The following is a 16,594-nucleotide window of genomic DNA, read 5'->3' on the forward strand; positions in this document are numbered from 1 at the left end:
TTTCTATAGGTATGTTAGGAATAAAAGAATGACTAGGGTAGGAATAGGTCCAGTCAAGGATAGTAGGGGGAAGTTGCGTGTGGAGGCGGAAGAGATTGGGGAGACACTGAATGAATACTTTTCTTCAGTATTCACTCAGGAACAGGGCATTGTTGTCGATGAGAATACTGAGGCACAAATAAGTAGAATGGATGGCTTTGAGGTATGTAGAGAAGAGGTGTTGGAAATCCTGGAAAAGGTGAAAATAGATAAGTCCCCTGGGCCTGATGGCATTTATCCTAGGATTCTCTGGGAAGCAAGGGAGGAGATTGCAGAGCCATTGGCCTTGATTTTTATGTCCTCTTTGTCTACAGGAGTAGTCCCAGAAGACTGGAGGATAGCAAATGTGGTTCCCTTGTTCAAAAAGGGGAGTAGGGATAGCCCTAGTAACTATAGGCCGGTGAGTCTCACTTCTGTTGTGGGCAAAGTCTTAGAGAGAATTGTAAGGGATAGGATTTATGCACATCTAGATAGGAATAATGTGATCAAGGATAGTCAGCATGGTTTTGTGAAGGGCAAGTCGTGCCTCACAAACCTTATTGAATTCTTTGAAAAGGTGACGAAGGAGGTTGATGAGGGGAAAGCGGTAGATGTGGTATATATGGATTTTAGTAAGGCGTTTGATAAGGTTCCCCATGGTAGGCTACTGCAGAAAATACGGAGATATGGCATTGAGGGTGAGTTGGAGGTTTGGATTAGGAATTGGCTGGATGGAAGAAGACAGAGGGTAGTAGTTGATGGCAAAGTTTCTTCATGGAGTGCCGTCACTAGCGGTGTTCCGCAAGGATCTGTTTTGGGACCATTGCTGTTTGTCATTTTTATAAATGACCTGGAAGAGGGGTTAGAAGGTTGGGTGAGCAAGTTTGCGGATGACACGAAAGTCGGAGGAGTTGTTGACAGTGAGGAAGCATGTGGCAGGTTACAGCAGGATATAGAGAAGCTGCAGAGCTGGGCAGAAAGGTGGCAGATGGAATTCAATGTAGCTAAGTGCGAGGTGATTCACTTTGGGAAGAATAACAAAAAGATGGGGTACTGGGCTAATGGTCGGATACTTGGTAGTGTGGATGAGCAGAGGGATCTTGGTGTCCATGTACACAGATCTCTGAAAGTTGCCACCCAGGTAAATAGTGCGGTGAGGAAGGCATATGGCGTACTGGCTTTTATTGGTAGAGGAATTGAGTTCCGGAGTCCTGAGGTCATGATGCAGTTGTATAAGACTCTGGTACGGCCGCATCTGGAATATTGTGTGCAGTTTTGGTCGCCATACTATAGGAAGGATGTGGAGGCATTGGAACGGGTGCAGAGGAGGTTTACCAGGATGTTGCCTGGTATGGAAGGAAAATCGTATGAGGAAAGACTGAGGCACTTGGGGCTGTTTTCACTAGAGAAAAGAAGGTTTAGGGGTGACTTGATTGAGGTGTACAAGATGATTAGGGGGTTAGATAGGGTCGACAGTATGAACCTTTTCCCGCGTATTGAGTCGGGTATTACAAGGGGGCATAGCTTTAAATTAAGGGGGGGTAGATATAGGACTGATGTTAGGGGTAGGTTCTTCACTCAGCGAGTCGTTAGTTCATGGAATGCCCTGCCAGTAACAGTGGTGGACTCTCCCTCTTTATGGGCATTTAAGAGGGCATTGGATAGGTATATGGAGGATAGTGGGTTAGTGTAGTTTAGGTGGGCTTGGATCGGCGCAACATCGAGGGCCCAAGGGCCTGTACTGCGCTGTATTCTTCTATGTTCTATGTTCTATGATTCTGCAAATTAGTACTATTGCGTTTTTAAAAGTGAAATTTAATTCTGCCACTATTTTAGATAATGTGCTTTAGATTCTAATAAACCTTAAATAATTTGCTACTTTTACAAACAAAAAACTAATTTTGAGTTAACTGACCAAACTATATTGGCTGTCTAAAGCCCCTTTGTGCAATTTTGTTAGCATAACCCTCAGTAGGTGCTATAATGACCAGAAGTAAGCTTCATAGTTGATTTGAAGTTTGTTCAGCTAGTGTCCCTACAATTTGAGTAATTGTAGATTTTTGGGGTGCACTTAACTTATAGTTGACATAGGTCTTTAATTAGTCTGAGTTTGGAAGAGCCAATCTAAAGTTTACCAGTTCAGTTTAGTTTAAAGACCTATTTATTCCATCCACAAATATTTTTCACTAGTTTGTCTGAATTCATTAAGTTCAAAAAAAAGTGCCAAAGAAAGATGTTTAATGAATTAGTGGTTTTACAAGCAGTTCACTTCAGAATGCCTAATTGTGATACTGATTAATTGGGTACCAGTGTTGTATTCTGTTCTATTGACTGAACTTCTGTCGTAAATAGTCTTGTGCATCAAATCACTAAAACCCAGGCTATCCCTTGTTGGCCACTATTTCCTGTGCATGATCAAGCACATCATGTACTCTAATTGGACAGTTAATGCATGAACTGTCATGGACAATTCATTGTCAAACATTGATTGGCTAGGTAGTGTCTGAAAAATGTGTTGCTGGAAAAGCGCAGCAGGTCAGGCAGCATCAAAGGAGCAGGAGAATCGACGTTTCGGGCATAAGCCCTTCTTCAGGAATGAGGAGGGTGTGCCAAGCAGGCTAGGATAAAAGGTAGGGAGGAGGGACTTGGAGGAGGGGCGTTGGGAATGCGATAGGTGGAAGGAGGTTAAGGTGAGGGTGATAGGCCGGAGAGGGGTTGGAGGGTTCCTAGGCGGAAGATGAGGCGCTCTTCCTCCAGGCGTCGTGTTGCCATGGTCTGGCGAAGGAGGAGACCAAGACCAAGACCTCCTGGCTGAACACTTTAACTCCCCCTCCCACTCCGCCTAGGAACCCTCCAACCACAAAGGATGAATGCAGATTTCTCCAGCTTCCTCACTTCCCCTCCCCCACCTTTTCTCAGTTCTAACCCTCTGACTCGGATTGACCTGCAATCTTCTTCCCGACCTCTCCGCACCCACCCCCTCTCCGGCCTATCACCCTCACCTTAACCTCCTTCCACCTATCGCATTCCCAACGCCCCTCCCCCCAAGTCCCTCCTCCCTACCTTTTATCTTAGCCTGCTTGGCACACCCTCAATCATTCCTGAAGAAGGGCTTATGCCCGAAGCGTCGATTCTCCTGCTCCTTGGATGCTGCCTGACCTGCTGCGGTTTTCCAGCAACACATTTTTCAGCTCTGATCTCCAGTATCTGCAGTCCTCACTTCCTCCTAGGTAGTGTCTGCCCTATTTCCGATTAGCTTATTAAAATTAGTGGTCACCTTAGTGACAAAACTTCTCATTGTCACTTCATTAATCCTTTAATGTATTTGTCATTTTATAAGTTTGTTCCTTTTGTAACAGCTTGTCCCTCTAAACATAGCAATTCCATAGATATTTACCATAGTAAAATGACACCAGTGAACAATTAGTGTCTACTTAGAGCATGTAGTGTCATTTCCGCGTGATTAACTATTATTCCAGCTGTCTTAATTGATGCATCTAAGAATTCTCCAAAATCTATGAAAATTCTTTAACTAAAGAACTCCGTGTGATGTCATAATAACTGTTTAAACTGAAATGCACAGCTTTGAGTAACAGTTGAGTCCACTTTAAAGTATTCACTGTTGTTAACCTAAATTTGCATTGATCTGAGCTACAAAGCAGCAGTGAAACCATACATTATCCTTATTTTTGACCTTGCCATATGACTTCTTCCCCACAGAAAATATTGAACAACATACCATATTTAAATATAATGTAATTTAATTTCTCTTTTGCTTAGTTAAGTGAAATTTATTAATTATTGAAAAATAATTCAATCCTATATTTTATTCATAGTGTTGTCAGAACTGCCCCCAAGCTATACTTGTGTTGCTGAAAAGCCAAGTAATAGATTTCACTGATGAGGATATTGTCTCTGTGATGACAGCCAACTTTGTCATTCCCAACCACTACTTCAACTGAATCTGTTCATCGTTGATCTCTCATGCAATATCAGTTTATATCCACTAAACTTAGGGTAGTCTTCAGCTCTAGCTTTTAAAAAGTAATTCTGCTGCTGCTGGTGAGAATAAAGATGCATTTAGTAAGATGTGTGGACATTCTGAAAAACACATGGAAATTGAAACAAATATAAGACAAAACATTTTTCAAGACCATGCAAGTCCATTACTTAACATTGAGGCAGAGTAATTAAAGTGACAACACTACAATATTTGAACTCTAAAGAAAAGTGCTGATTTGATGTGCCTAACTCTCAATAGTATGTAATTATGTATAAGTTAGGATTTTATAAATTTGTTATTGATATGTTTGTAACAAATTCCATTATTTTGACCATGAGCAGATTTGAAGAATTAGTTCTGTGGCTGCAATTGTCCTGACTTATAGGGGTCTCTATATAAAATATTAAATGTGTTTAAGTCAAAAATATAAACTGTATATGTTACTTATTTTTTATTTGCTTTCCAGTGCTTTTGCTACCCTAGAGGAAGAAGCTTGCACAGAGTTGGTGCCATACCTTGGTTACATACTTGATACACTTGTCTTTGCTTTTAACAAATATCAACATAAGAATCTTCTAATTCTGTATGATGCTATTGGAACCCTTGCTGACTCAGTAGGGCACCATTTAAATAAGCAGGTGAGGGAAAGAAAATGCTGCAGTATAATCAATATCTTGAGTTATTAGAACTGAGAGGAAGTAAAAACTGAACAGGGTGGGGTGTAATTCAGTGGATGTCTTTTAAGATTGTGAAAAGGTTTGATAGACTGGAGGTGGTGACAGTGCTTCCACTTGTGGGTGTTGCAATCTAGGGGTGATAGTTACTAATGAATGGTTAGAAGGTGGAGCAAGGAGTAATTGAGATAAAGATTATAGGTATGTTAATGAGGAAGTTAGGTACAATCAAGAAGGACAAGAGATTGAATCATTGAGCAGATTATGTTAGTGGAAGAGGGATGTGAAGTATTGTTACCTGTGGATTGTATGGCCTGTTGCTGTGCTCTAAATTATGTGCAATATACCTATTAAGTTAGCTGTGTTCAAGTACAGTGATGTGGCAGTGTACTATTTTAGTACTCGTTTAGATACTGTGCAAAAGTTTTGCTTTACTGCTTAATTTAAAACTCATCACTTGTCAGTTTATTAGTAACCTTGGAAAATATTGGGTTTGCCACTGCCATGATTTTCTGTTACATCAATCATTTGTCGCTTACAGTCAGGAGTTTACTACTTAATATTGCCATCTCTGGCTCTTTATGTTTAAACAGTTTTATTTCAGTACTGGTTGTAAGATCTTTTCCAGAACCAGCAGTTTTAATCCAAATGTCACATTGATCAGGTATTGAGAAAAGCTTCGATAACTCTTCCTGTTTTTGGTTATAATTCCAAATTTCAAAAGTTTTCAAATTATGATATGTAATATAAGGAATGGGAGCAGGCTAGGCTATTTGGCCCTCGAACCTGCTCTGCCATTTAATAAGGTAAAGATTGATCAATTATAGCCTCAATTTAACTGCATCTCCCATCCCCACACTGCACCCATCCAATAATCCTTTTGTACCTTGCAGATGATACTTCTTGTCCGCCCTCCCCCCTCCAAAAAAAACAACCACTTCCCAACAACCCCGTAGCAGTACAAGCACATTTTCTATGATCCTATACGGAAAATCAAGGAATTCTTAACCCCGAGAATGTAAGATGGTTTTCTTGTGCAGGTTTTCAAAGCATTTCTAAATATGATATGGAATTTGCAGAATTTATTTCTGAGGCGGCAAATGAACATATTCAGTTAAGATAAACTTTATTTCAGAACAGTGGACTGGATTTTGATGTCTTGTTGTGACTGGATGGCCTTGTCGGTTTACTATTTTTTTCCAACAGATTTTCTAAGGCTTTTTGCATTAGGACTTCAGATAATAAATGTTTAAAAAATAAAAATGAAATTATTGGAGAATGTTAAAAATTAAACTCTGAAGGAATAAGACTCCATACTTAGAACAGTTTATTTTCAGTACCAGTGTAGTTTGATAGCGATAAAGATGTATTGTAATATTCTAAATTCATTTAAACTTCAGTGCTCCTTTACCTTCTAGCGCATTTATCTAAATTTGTAAGAGAGTATATCTCATGTACCCCAGCTTTATGCCTTTCCACATATTTGACTGTCTAGTCTTGATGCATTACTAGCAAAACTTCTGGAAGAATGAGGCTTCTTTGGCACATGATCACAAGAGGTTACAGTCTGATTTAATAATTAGTAATAATGGTCTTTGAAAGCCTCATCACTATATTGCAAAGTTTGGACCATAATGTTGCAAGGATAGATTTTTTTTCAGGTCATTCCTGCTACTTTTCTGATATAGTTAAGTGTTTCTAAATTAAGGTGCTTTGTCTTGTTGACTAATTTACAATATTTCAGTAGAGCCATAAAATTAACCCACTTTGTGTCTCTCACAAGGAATATATACAAATGTTGATGCCTCCTCTCATTCAGAAGTGGAACATGTTGCAAGATGAAGACAAAGATCTTTTTCCCTTACTTGAGGTATTGTAGAGCTTCATGTGTTATTTGCAAAGAATATTTCATGTTAGTAGATTTATTGAAAAAGAGTTTTGGGGATTAGCAAACTCCTTTGGTCAGAGACCACTTCTCCATTTCTTTTCAAACAGAATTCCACCAGATTCGCCACTGTCTGATTGAAGAATATTCTCCTTATTTCAGTCCTAAATGGCTACCCCATCTCCTTAGAGGGTGACCCCTGCTTCTGAACTCCTTCGTCATCCTTTTTGCAGTTATCCTGTCAAGTCTTGTAAGAAATTTATAGGTTTCTGACATGCCCCCCTCATTCTTCTACATTTCAGTGCATTTGGTCCTAACTGATCTATGCCTCTTTACATATCAATACTGTCATCCCAGGAATCCATTTGTTAACATTTCTTGCACTCCTTCCCTAGCCAGAACATCCTCAGGTAAGATGATCAAAATGCATATGATACTGGAAATGTGGTCTCATCAAGGCACTGTGCAATTGCAGCAAGGTGTTCCTGCTGCTGTACGCAAATCCTTTCACTACGAAGACCATTTGCCGCCTTCACTGCCTATTGCATCTGCATGCTTACTTTCAGTGACTAGTGTGTATGGACACTAGGTCTTGTTGCATCTCCCTCTTTCCCAGTCTCTCACCATTCAGATAATCTGCTGTTTTGTCTTTGCTACCTAAGTGGATGATCTCATATCTATCTATATTATGTTGTACATCCATCTGTTATGCCTTTGCTCACTTACTTGACTTGTCCAAATTCACTGAAGCATCTCTGCACCATCCTCACAGTTTAACCTTCTACCCAGCTTTGTATCATCTACAAACATGGAGATATTGCGCTTAGTTCCCTCCATTGATACATTGTGAACAGCTGGGGTCATTATGCTGATTCCCCACAGTATTAACCTGATCACTAGCTGCCACTCAGAAAATGGGTTCCTATTCTTTGTTTCTTGTCTGCAAACCAATTCTGTCTATTTCAATGCACTACCCCAATCCCATGTGCTTTAATTTTGCACGCTGATTTCTTGTGTGCGACCTTATCAAAGGTCCAAGTAAACCACATCCACCCTTTTATGAACTTTGCTAAATACATTGTCAAAACAATTCCAGTAGATTTGTCAAACATAATTTCCTTTTTATAAATCCATGCTGACTCTATCCAATCCTGTCACTGTTTTCCAGACGCTCTACTATTAAGTCTTTTGTAACGGATTCTAGCCTTTTTCCTACTACTGATGTCAGTTTAACTGGTCTATAATTCCTTGTTTTCTTTTTACCTTTTTTTAAAATAAGGAGCTTACATTAGCTATTCTCCTAATCCAGAGGAGCTGTTACAGAGTCTATGAAATCTTAAAAGATGACCATCAATGCATCCACTATTTTTAGGGCCATGTTCTTGAATAGTGTTAAGTATACCCAGGTTTTAATGCACCTCCCCTTTACTTAGTCTGTCGTCTTGATTTTACTGCTCCTCGGATGCTACCTGAACTGTTGTGTTTTTCCAGCACCACTCTAATCTAGACTCTGGTTTTCAGCATCTGCAGTCATTGTTTTTACCTTTTCAGATAGTCCGCCTTCCTGTTTTTAATTATGGTAGTGGATAACGTCACATTATCCGCGTCATACATCTGTCATACATTGACTTTTTCTTGCTGGTTGCGCCCTAACTGAATTAATACAGATAACACTCGATGAAGAATTTCACTAAGCTCTACCAATCTCCATGGCAATGTGATGTAAATGACTTATTGCCAGATAAAAATTAAAATTAATTCCAGCACATTCCTTAATTCTGGCAAACCATGTGAGTAGCTTCCTTTGTTGGAATAACTGCAAACATCATGTTATCAATTTTTCAGCTAATTAAGCTTTCTTCTAGTTGAATAATGTTGCCTTTCTAGCTGTTACCCTTGTAATTTAACGTGATCCTGACCTTTATACATGTTCTGAAGTCCAGGCTTGTTTCAGTTATGTTTTCTTTGTGGTTATTACCAGTTTCTCAATCAAGACTTCCCATTTAACATCTAAACTATGTTGTAAATAATATGAATTACAACATGGATATTTGTGAGAATGAGCATAGCTGGTGAGGCCAGCACTTGCAGTCTATCCCGAGTTTCTCTTGAAAACGTGATGTTGAACTAAAATAATTTGTATAGAAAAATAATAGGCAAAGCTTTGCTCGAGTTTGAACATTAACCATTTTATTGGTCTTGCTATTATCTGTCTTGCACCCAATTTACTTTATCCATGCTGACACAGATCCTCCTGTTCCAAGAGCCTCAATTTTATTATCCAGCCTTTCTCATAGTACTTTGTCAAAGCATATATTGAAATCTAAGGGGCTTGACTGCCGTAGTGATTGTGCCCCAATTCTGAGCCAGAAAGACCAATTTCAAGTCCCATATGCCACAGAAATGTTTGTCATAAGGTTAATTTAAAATAATTAACTTAAAATCTGTGGTGAGACCATCCGTAGTGTTCTCCTCATCAACCTACTTTCTTACTACCTCAAGAAATGTACTGTAATTAGTAAATAATTGTTTTGTATTACAGAACCTGCGAATTGCTTAAAAATGACTGTTCAAGCTTTTAATGTTGCTGTCGTCAGGACAAGTTGCAAGAATACCAATTCAAGGGAAAAAATTGCATGCTTCATGAGAAAGAAATGCTGACTGATGTTTGCATTCACCATGGCAGTGCCTCTTAATGTTGATTGGCAGTTAACTGTGCTGCCAAGTATATAGGTTCCATGTCCCAAAGACTGGGGTGGGGTGGGTGGGGTGTATCAAACAATATCAATTCAGCTGTTCTCAAAAAAGCAAGGCAATAACTGTACCCAAGCAGTCAATGATTACAGAAGTCTTAGCAAAGTCTAACATTAAATTATTCTGCAGTTTGACTTTATTTGCTGGATAATCCTGAGTGTACGAAGAATTACACTAACAACAAATTTAGGATTGTCAGCCAGACTCAGAATAGCACATTTGCGTGTACTGGAGGCTAGCCATAATGTTACACAGGTCCTGTTCTTTGCAGACTGAAAGATAACATACAAGCACTGTGTCTGCTTCACTCAACAGAATATGTGACAGCTGTTCTCTGGTTCATTTTGCAAAGCAATGCTTTGACCAATCAGAATGTCCATGCTCTCTTGCTTTAGGAATCTCGGGTGCAACACATTCCGACAAGGCAGTTTATCTGTTCTAAACAGCTTATACCTTAAATTCTATTGGTCAGTTTTCACCCTATATCTGCAGTCTCCATTCACAACAATATTCTGTTAGCATCCATGCAAGTTGTAGTTAATGCAGGAGAGGAACAACTTTAATTGGCAATCCCAGTTAACCAGTTAGACTCCACTTATAATATTTTCCTCTTCTATTATGACAACTTGTGTTTTAGAAGGTCATGGAGGAAAGTACTCTCACAACATTTTAAGAAGCATCTGGATGAGTTTATAAAATGCCAGGGCATAGTTGGCTATGGACCATGTACAGATAAATAGAATTAGTGTAGTTTGATGTTTGTTTGATGTAGACATGATGTATGACTCTATAACTGTATTAACTATCCCAAGCTGTGCCACTGGCAATTTAAAATATGACTCCAAACCCCTTGAGAGATTGTAATTAGGGAGAAGATTTGTAGTTCAGGATGTAAGTTTGCTCGCTAAGCTGGTAGATTTGTTCTCAGACGTTTCATTACCATACTAGGTAACATCATCACTGAGCCTCCAATGAAGCACTGGTGTTCTGTCCAGCTTGCTATTTGTGTCTTGGTCTGTTGTGGTGGGTGATATCACTTCTTATTCTTTTTCTGAGAGGTTGGTAAATGGGGTCCAAATTGATATGTATGTTAATGGAGTAACGGTTTGAATGCCAGGGCTCGAGGAAATACCCTATATGTCTTTGTTTTGCCTGTACCAGGGTGGATGTATTATCCCAGTTGAACTAGTGTGCTTCTTCGTCTGTGTATATGGATATTAGTGAAAGTTGGTCAGGTCTTTCGGTGGCTAATTGTTGCTCATGTATTCTGGTGGCTTGCACAGACGGGCAGGAAACTAGCCACTAAAAGACCTGACCAACTTTCACTGGTATCCATATACACAGATGAAGAGACGCATCAGTTCAACTGGGACAATACATCCATCTTGGGAGAGGCTAAACAAAGACATATAGGGTATTTCCTAGAGGCCTGGCATTCAGAGCAGAACTCCACAAACATATCAATTTGGACCCCATTTACCAATCTGTCAGAAAAAGAACTGAAGTGTTATCACCCACTGCAACAGACCAAGACACACACATAGCAAGAGGGACAGAGCACCAACACTTCATTGGAGGCTCACTGATGAGAACAAATCTACCAGCTCAGCAAGGAAACGTACAACCTGACCCTTGAGAGATTACATTAAGCTATCAAAAGCTCAAAGTTAAGTTGTAAGAACTGTCTTAATTGAGGAAAAGAAAGTTTTAGTGAATTTCAGAGCATAAGGCCCAGACAACTGAAACCATGGCCACTACAGAATCTCAGAATTTTTATGGTGCAGAAGGACTCTATTTAGCCTATTGTGCCTGCACCAACTCTGTTATTGCCAATTTCCTGCCTTTTTCCTGTATTTTCCCACACACCATTCTTATCCAAAAAAAAACGATAGCCCTCCTGAATGGCTCAATTGAAGCTGCCTCCCACCACCATGTTTCCAGTTGATGATTCCATACCCTAACAAGGTGCTGTGTGGAAAGTTTGTTTTTCACGTGACCCTTGCTTTGTTTACACATCGCTTTAAATCTGTGCCCCCTCATTCTTATTTTTAAACGAAACAACAGCTTCATCCTACGTACTCTACCAGCCCACTCTCAATTTTGATAACTTCAATCAGGTCTCCTTTCAGACCCTCCTCTCCAGGGAGAGCAGTCCCAACTTCTTCACTCTATCAGCTGAAATTTCTCCTATCTGGAACCATTCTTTTAAATCACTTCTTCAATTTTTCTGATGTATTTGAATCTTTCTTCTAATATGGCACAACAATTATATGCACTATTCCATTTGAGATTGCACAACTGACTTGTACAATTTCAGCATCATTTTCTTGTTCTTGTACTCTAAGCCCCTATTAATAACGCATTCTATGCTTGTTGCTCTCTCCATTTGTCCTGTCACCTTCAATTATCCTTGCATAGATACATCCCAATCCCTCTGCTCCTGCATCCACTTTGAAATTGTATCCTTTATTTAATATTGTATTATAAAATCTATCACCCCCCACTTTTCTGCATTTAGCCACATCTGCCACCCACCACCCACTGCACCAACTTGTCACCGAATTCCACACTATCCTTTTTAGTTTACAATTCTTTCACATTTGGTGCCATCTGCAAACATTGAAATTGTCCCTTGCACACCAAGATCCAGATCAAGAAAAGCAAGCTTCCCAATACCAACCCCTGAAGAACTCCACTACAAACCTTCCTAGAGTTTAGAAAAATATCCATTGACCTTTGCTTTCCATTTCTATCACTCACCAGATTTAATATCCATGTTGTCACTGTCACTTTTATACTATTATCAACAAATAACACTAAAGTCTGTTGTGTTGCACTGTACCTAATGTTTTCTGGTAATCCATGTATATTACATCAAAAGCATTAAAATCATCAAACCTTCCTGTTACCTCTTCATAAAACTCCAAGTGAGTTAAACATCCCTTCCTCTTCAGAAATCCATGCTGACTTTCTTCCTAATGAGCCTACCTCTTTTCACCTTTGACCATTCTATCCCAAATAATTGTTTACAAAAGTTTCATGTTAAACTAATTACTGGAGTTATCCTTGCAATCTTATTAAACAGGCCATAATGTTGGCAATTCTCCAGTCTTCTGGCACTTCCTCAGAGTTCAGGGAAGACTGAAGTCTCATGACCAGTACCTTTGAAATTTCCATCCTCACTTCCTTCTAAATCCTTGATTGCATCTCATCCAGTCCTGGTGTGTTGTTAACTTCTAAATGTCAACAGTCTTCCAATCATATCTTTACTTCTTCCAATGAATAGAACAATCGATATATCTTTCTCCTTAATTTTGATCCCTTCTAGTGACGAAGTCGCATCCTGTGTCAGCATGGCCTGGGCAGCATCCTCTGTCGTCAATACATTTGCAAAGTATTCATTTAATAACCTCAGCCATGATCCAGCCTCCATCTGTAAATCCCTTTTATGGTCTCTGATCAGCTGTACTCCACCTTTAACCACTACTGTTTATATGCTTATAGAAAACATGTTTTTTTTTATGTTGCTGATGGTCTTTTCTCATCATTCCCCGTTGCCCTTCTCATTTGGTTTTTCATTTCCCCCATAACCTTTTGGTATTGCTGTTGAACCTCATTTATATTTCTCCATTACACCTGTCATAGCAACACCTCTAATGTTAGTTTCTACCTCCTTTACCTTGACTACATTGTAATTGCACCCTTTTTATTCCATAGTTCTACACAAATTGCCCCTGTCTTGAACCCTCTGAGACATCCTCCTTCTCTGGCACTGCAATATCCAAAACCAACACAGCTACCCCTTCTTTTCCTTTTTCTATCTTTCATAACCAACTTATACCTAGGAGTATTTAATAACCAGTTTTGCCCTTAGTTGAGTAAGGCCGTTACAACAGCATGATTCCAAATTACAATCTCTGCCTTTAAATGCCCAACCTTCGCATTTGTATTGGCTATACTCTATACATTCACACATATGTGCATTTAACTCTTGTTTTGACTTTTTTTTTCTCCTTCAATCCAGCTTCACCGATTATCTTACCACTTGCTATACAGGTGCTAGTTGTATCCTTGAGCATTTTGAGAGCCCATGCTATTTACTTCTAATGTTGTCTCTCGATTCCCACACCCCTGCCAAGTTAGCTTAAAGCCTTAAGGCATGAGCACGGTGCCCTGAAGGGCTTCAGTCCCAGTTCTGTTTAAGTGCAACCCATCTGATTTATACAGTGCCATCTTCCCCAGAGTCCGTCCTAATGTCCAAGGAGTTTGAAGTTCCCCCTCCAGCATCATCTTTCCAGCCGTGCATTCATCTGCCTTATCTGCACTCAACTAATGGAACAATTACAGCTGTGTACTTTAGAGATCAGAATAAGAGAAGTGCAATTATCACAGAGTTTTCTGCCAAATAAAAGTGGACACTGTTCCCTCTGTAACTAAGAACTGTGCCATTTGGAGGGAACGTTGCAAGGAGGCATTTATTTTTTAAACGTCGTGATTCATATGTATGAAATCAAATGCTCTTATCCGGCTGCTGTGCTTTGAATCATTTTTGTAGTGCAGGTTTCTCATTAGATTTCTAAACGTTAAGGCAGAATAGTGACCTTGCATATGCGGCCTATCCAGATAAACATCACTTTTTTCTAGATTAGTCTTTGGTTAGTTTTATGTTGGTTAAATTCTGAAATAAATGACTAGTGCAGGTCTGAGCACATTGTTGCTTAGATACCAGTAATCTACACTTGTATTTTACCTAATTTAAATAAATAAATGGTCAACTGGTGTTGGAGTAAGGAGGCGAATAAAATTAACATCAGTAGATGGAGCTGGCATTAAGCAACTGATTCAGTGGATTTTTAAAAAAAAATTGTTATCCGCATTAGAAACTGTTACTGTTATTTACAATTACAAGTGATATGTAAGTACAAATGGATGGGCAGTTTCTGAAGCTAAGCCTTCCTTAATATACTGGTGCCATTAAAATGTATTCACGGTCCCTCTACTTTTAAAGCTGTCTCCTGCTTTCAAAATTTAAATTGCAACAAATCGATATTCTGTTGATATAAGAGCAGTTTTAGATATGTCATAAATTTTGCAGTAATGTAATAAAAGCTCCATTTTCTCAATTGAGTTTTCAGATGTAGCATTCTATTAAATCTAATACGTTGTATATTACAGTGCCTGTCTTCTGTTGCCACTGCCTTGCAGTCTGGCTTTCTTCCATACTGTGAACCCGTATACCAGCGTTGTGTAAATCTAGTCCAAAAGACACTTTCCCAAGCTATGGCAAGTATTTTATTACTACATCTAAATTGTCCTAAAGAACAGTGATTTGCTATATGTTAATAAGAATGATGATTGCAATCAGTCCAATCAAGAAGTTATAAGCAGTCTCTTTATCCAATGATGAGTTAGAATGTTAAATATGATACTACACGGAGTTGTTAAGAGCAGTGTTCACCTTGAAGTTGAATTCAGATTTTCTAGTTTGTGTGTTTTAAGCTGGATGGCAGACGTGGTTCAGTTTTATTTGAATGTTTTTGTGGGTTAGTGTTTATTTATCTTTTTGATAAGATTTTAAACCCTTCATATAGACAGTTGCATACATTAAATAAAGGGAAAGGACTGGGCTGTTGCTTAGCAACAAGGGTCCAATAACATAAAGGCAGAATGATCAATGAAGTCAATAAATGTGATATATGCCAGAAAATGAATGTTATACACTGAGTTTGGGGAACATGAGCCATTGCTCTGAAATTAAAGTAGCGGTTTAGTTTGCAGCTTGTTTTCAGTGTCTTGGGGGAGACAAATGAGAGGAAAAGCACTTACCAACTGCAGAGCAATTTATTGAAAGGAAGCAGTTGACACTGTACCAGCCTAGACCTGCTTTTTCATGTGAAAATAGTGGTGGCTCTTCAGCTTGGGATACTTATAAACGGCGTTCCTTCTAAGCTGCACGATGCACAGCTGCTCCAGTGTTCAGCGCATGTTGATTGGTACAATGAGACAGATAAAAGGAATAGTGTGAATTTGAACTCTTTTCTGATGTCTGCAATATACTTCCAGTCACTTTGTTTTTCTTGTTTGATAAATGTTTATTCTTCGTGTAAAGGTATACTAAAAGTACACTGGAAGCCTCTTGTGAATGTATTCAGTAACTGACATGCAGATTAAAAAAAGTTAGGATCTAACAAGCCAGTTTTCACCATGGGATCTGACTTGGCCTATACTAACATTAGTTAGGACAGTAACAGGTTGAACAGTGCAAAATTGATTTAAGAGAAATTTAAATAATAGGTGACAGAGAATGCTCTGTTAATAGGGTTAGACAAAGATGGGTGGGAAGAGGCCGAACCAATTGGATAGACAAGTCATCTTTGGCATGAATTCTACAGACTTTAGTTTAGCATACTTAGTTGTCAGTTTGTTTATCAATCCATGAACTGTTTATTTTATCCAATGTTCACTAATATTAATTTTGAATGAATATGGTTTACCATACATAGTTGATTCATGGTCACAATCCGGAAATATCCATCTATCAGCTCAAATTTGTTTTATTTCCTTTTTGAATTTAACAAACCCCCATGAAGGCCCATGGGTCATCTCACAGCACAACACCAAAATTGCAAGGAATAGAAGAGAGGATTAGATCAATGGAATAATGATTTCATCATTATTTAGAGATACATTCAGACTTCAGCTACAGATCATCTGAGAGCGCCTAGTTTCAGGCAGATAAAATCAATACAATATTATTTTGATTAAAATTGGTCTTCGCTTATGTCATTGGTTCTTGTATCACAGTTGCATGGTTCCCAGCCTGATCAGTGCGAGGCCCCGGATAAAGATTTTATGATTGTGGCACTTGATTTACTAAGTGGGCTGGCTGAAGGCCTTGGAGGAAGTATTGAACAGCTTGTTGCACGGAGCAATATTTTGTCATTAATGTACCAGTGTATGCAGGTAAGCAAATGTTCTATTAAAACCGAATATATTTTATTTCTTAATCCAAAAAGAAATCAAACAATTTTTTTTCTTTTAATTATAGGATAAGATGCCCGAAGTACGACAGAGTTCATTTGCCTTATTGGGTGATTTAACAAAAGCGTGCTTTCAACATGTGAAGCCTTGCATTGGTATGCAATGTTGTCTTTGTTCACATCTTTCTCTTACTATCTCACAGCTAAGAAAATAAATTAGAGGATGTATATTTTGTTCTGTGTATATATTTTTAATTGGGCGTCGATTAGAACTTTAACT

The 16,594-nt window shown here is 38.8% G+C and overlaps 1 protein-coding gene across 3 annotated transcripts in view; it reads left to right on the forward strand.

Annotated features, from left to right (window-relative positions):
• tnpo1 (transportin 1) overlaps nucleotides 1-16,594 on the forward strand; it is a 129,081-nt gene that overhangs the window by 81,097 nt on the left and 31,390 nt on the right. For all 3 annotated transcript variants that reach the window (XM_043707736.2, XM_043707728.2, XM_043707746.2), the window contains exons 14-18: nucleotides 4,488-4,659; nucleotides 6,479-6,565; nucleotides 14,510-14,617; nucleotides 16,139-16,297; nucleotides 16,383-16,470. In XM_043707736.2, the coding sequence (XP_043563671.1) occupies nucleotides 4,488-4,659; nucleotides 6,479-6,565; nucleotides 14,510-14,617; nucleotides 16,139-16,297; nucleotides 16,383-16,470 (614 nt within the window). The remainder of the gene's footprint in view (nucleotides 1-4,487; nucleotides 4,660-6,478; nucleotides 6,566-14,509; nucleotides 14,618-16,138; nucleotides 16,298-16,382; nucleotides 16,471-16,594) is intronic.

Source organism: Chiloscyllium plagiosum, unplaced genomic scaffold, assembly GCF_037043375.1.
Source record: "Chiloscyllium plagiosum isolate Xiang-an unplaced genomic scaffold, Cpla_swu_hap1 HiC_scaffold_2, whole genome shotgun sequence".
NCBI classification, from domain to species: domain Eukaryota; kingdom Metazoa; phylum Chordata; class Chondrichthyes; order Orectolobiformes; family Hemiscylliidae; genus Chiloscyllium; species Chiloscyllium plagiosum.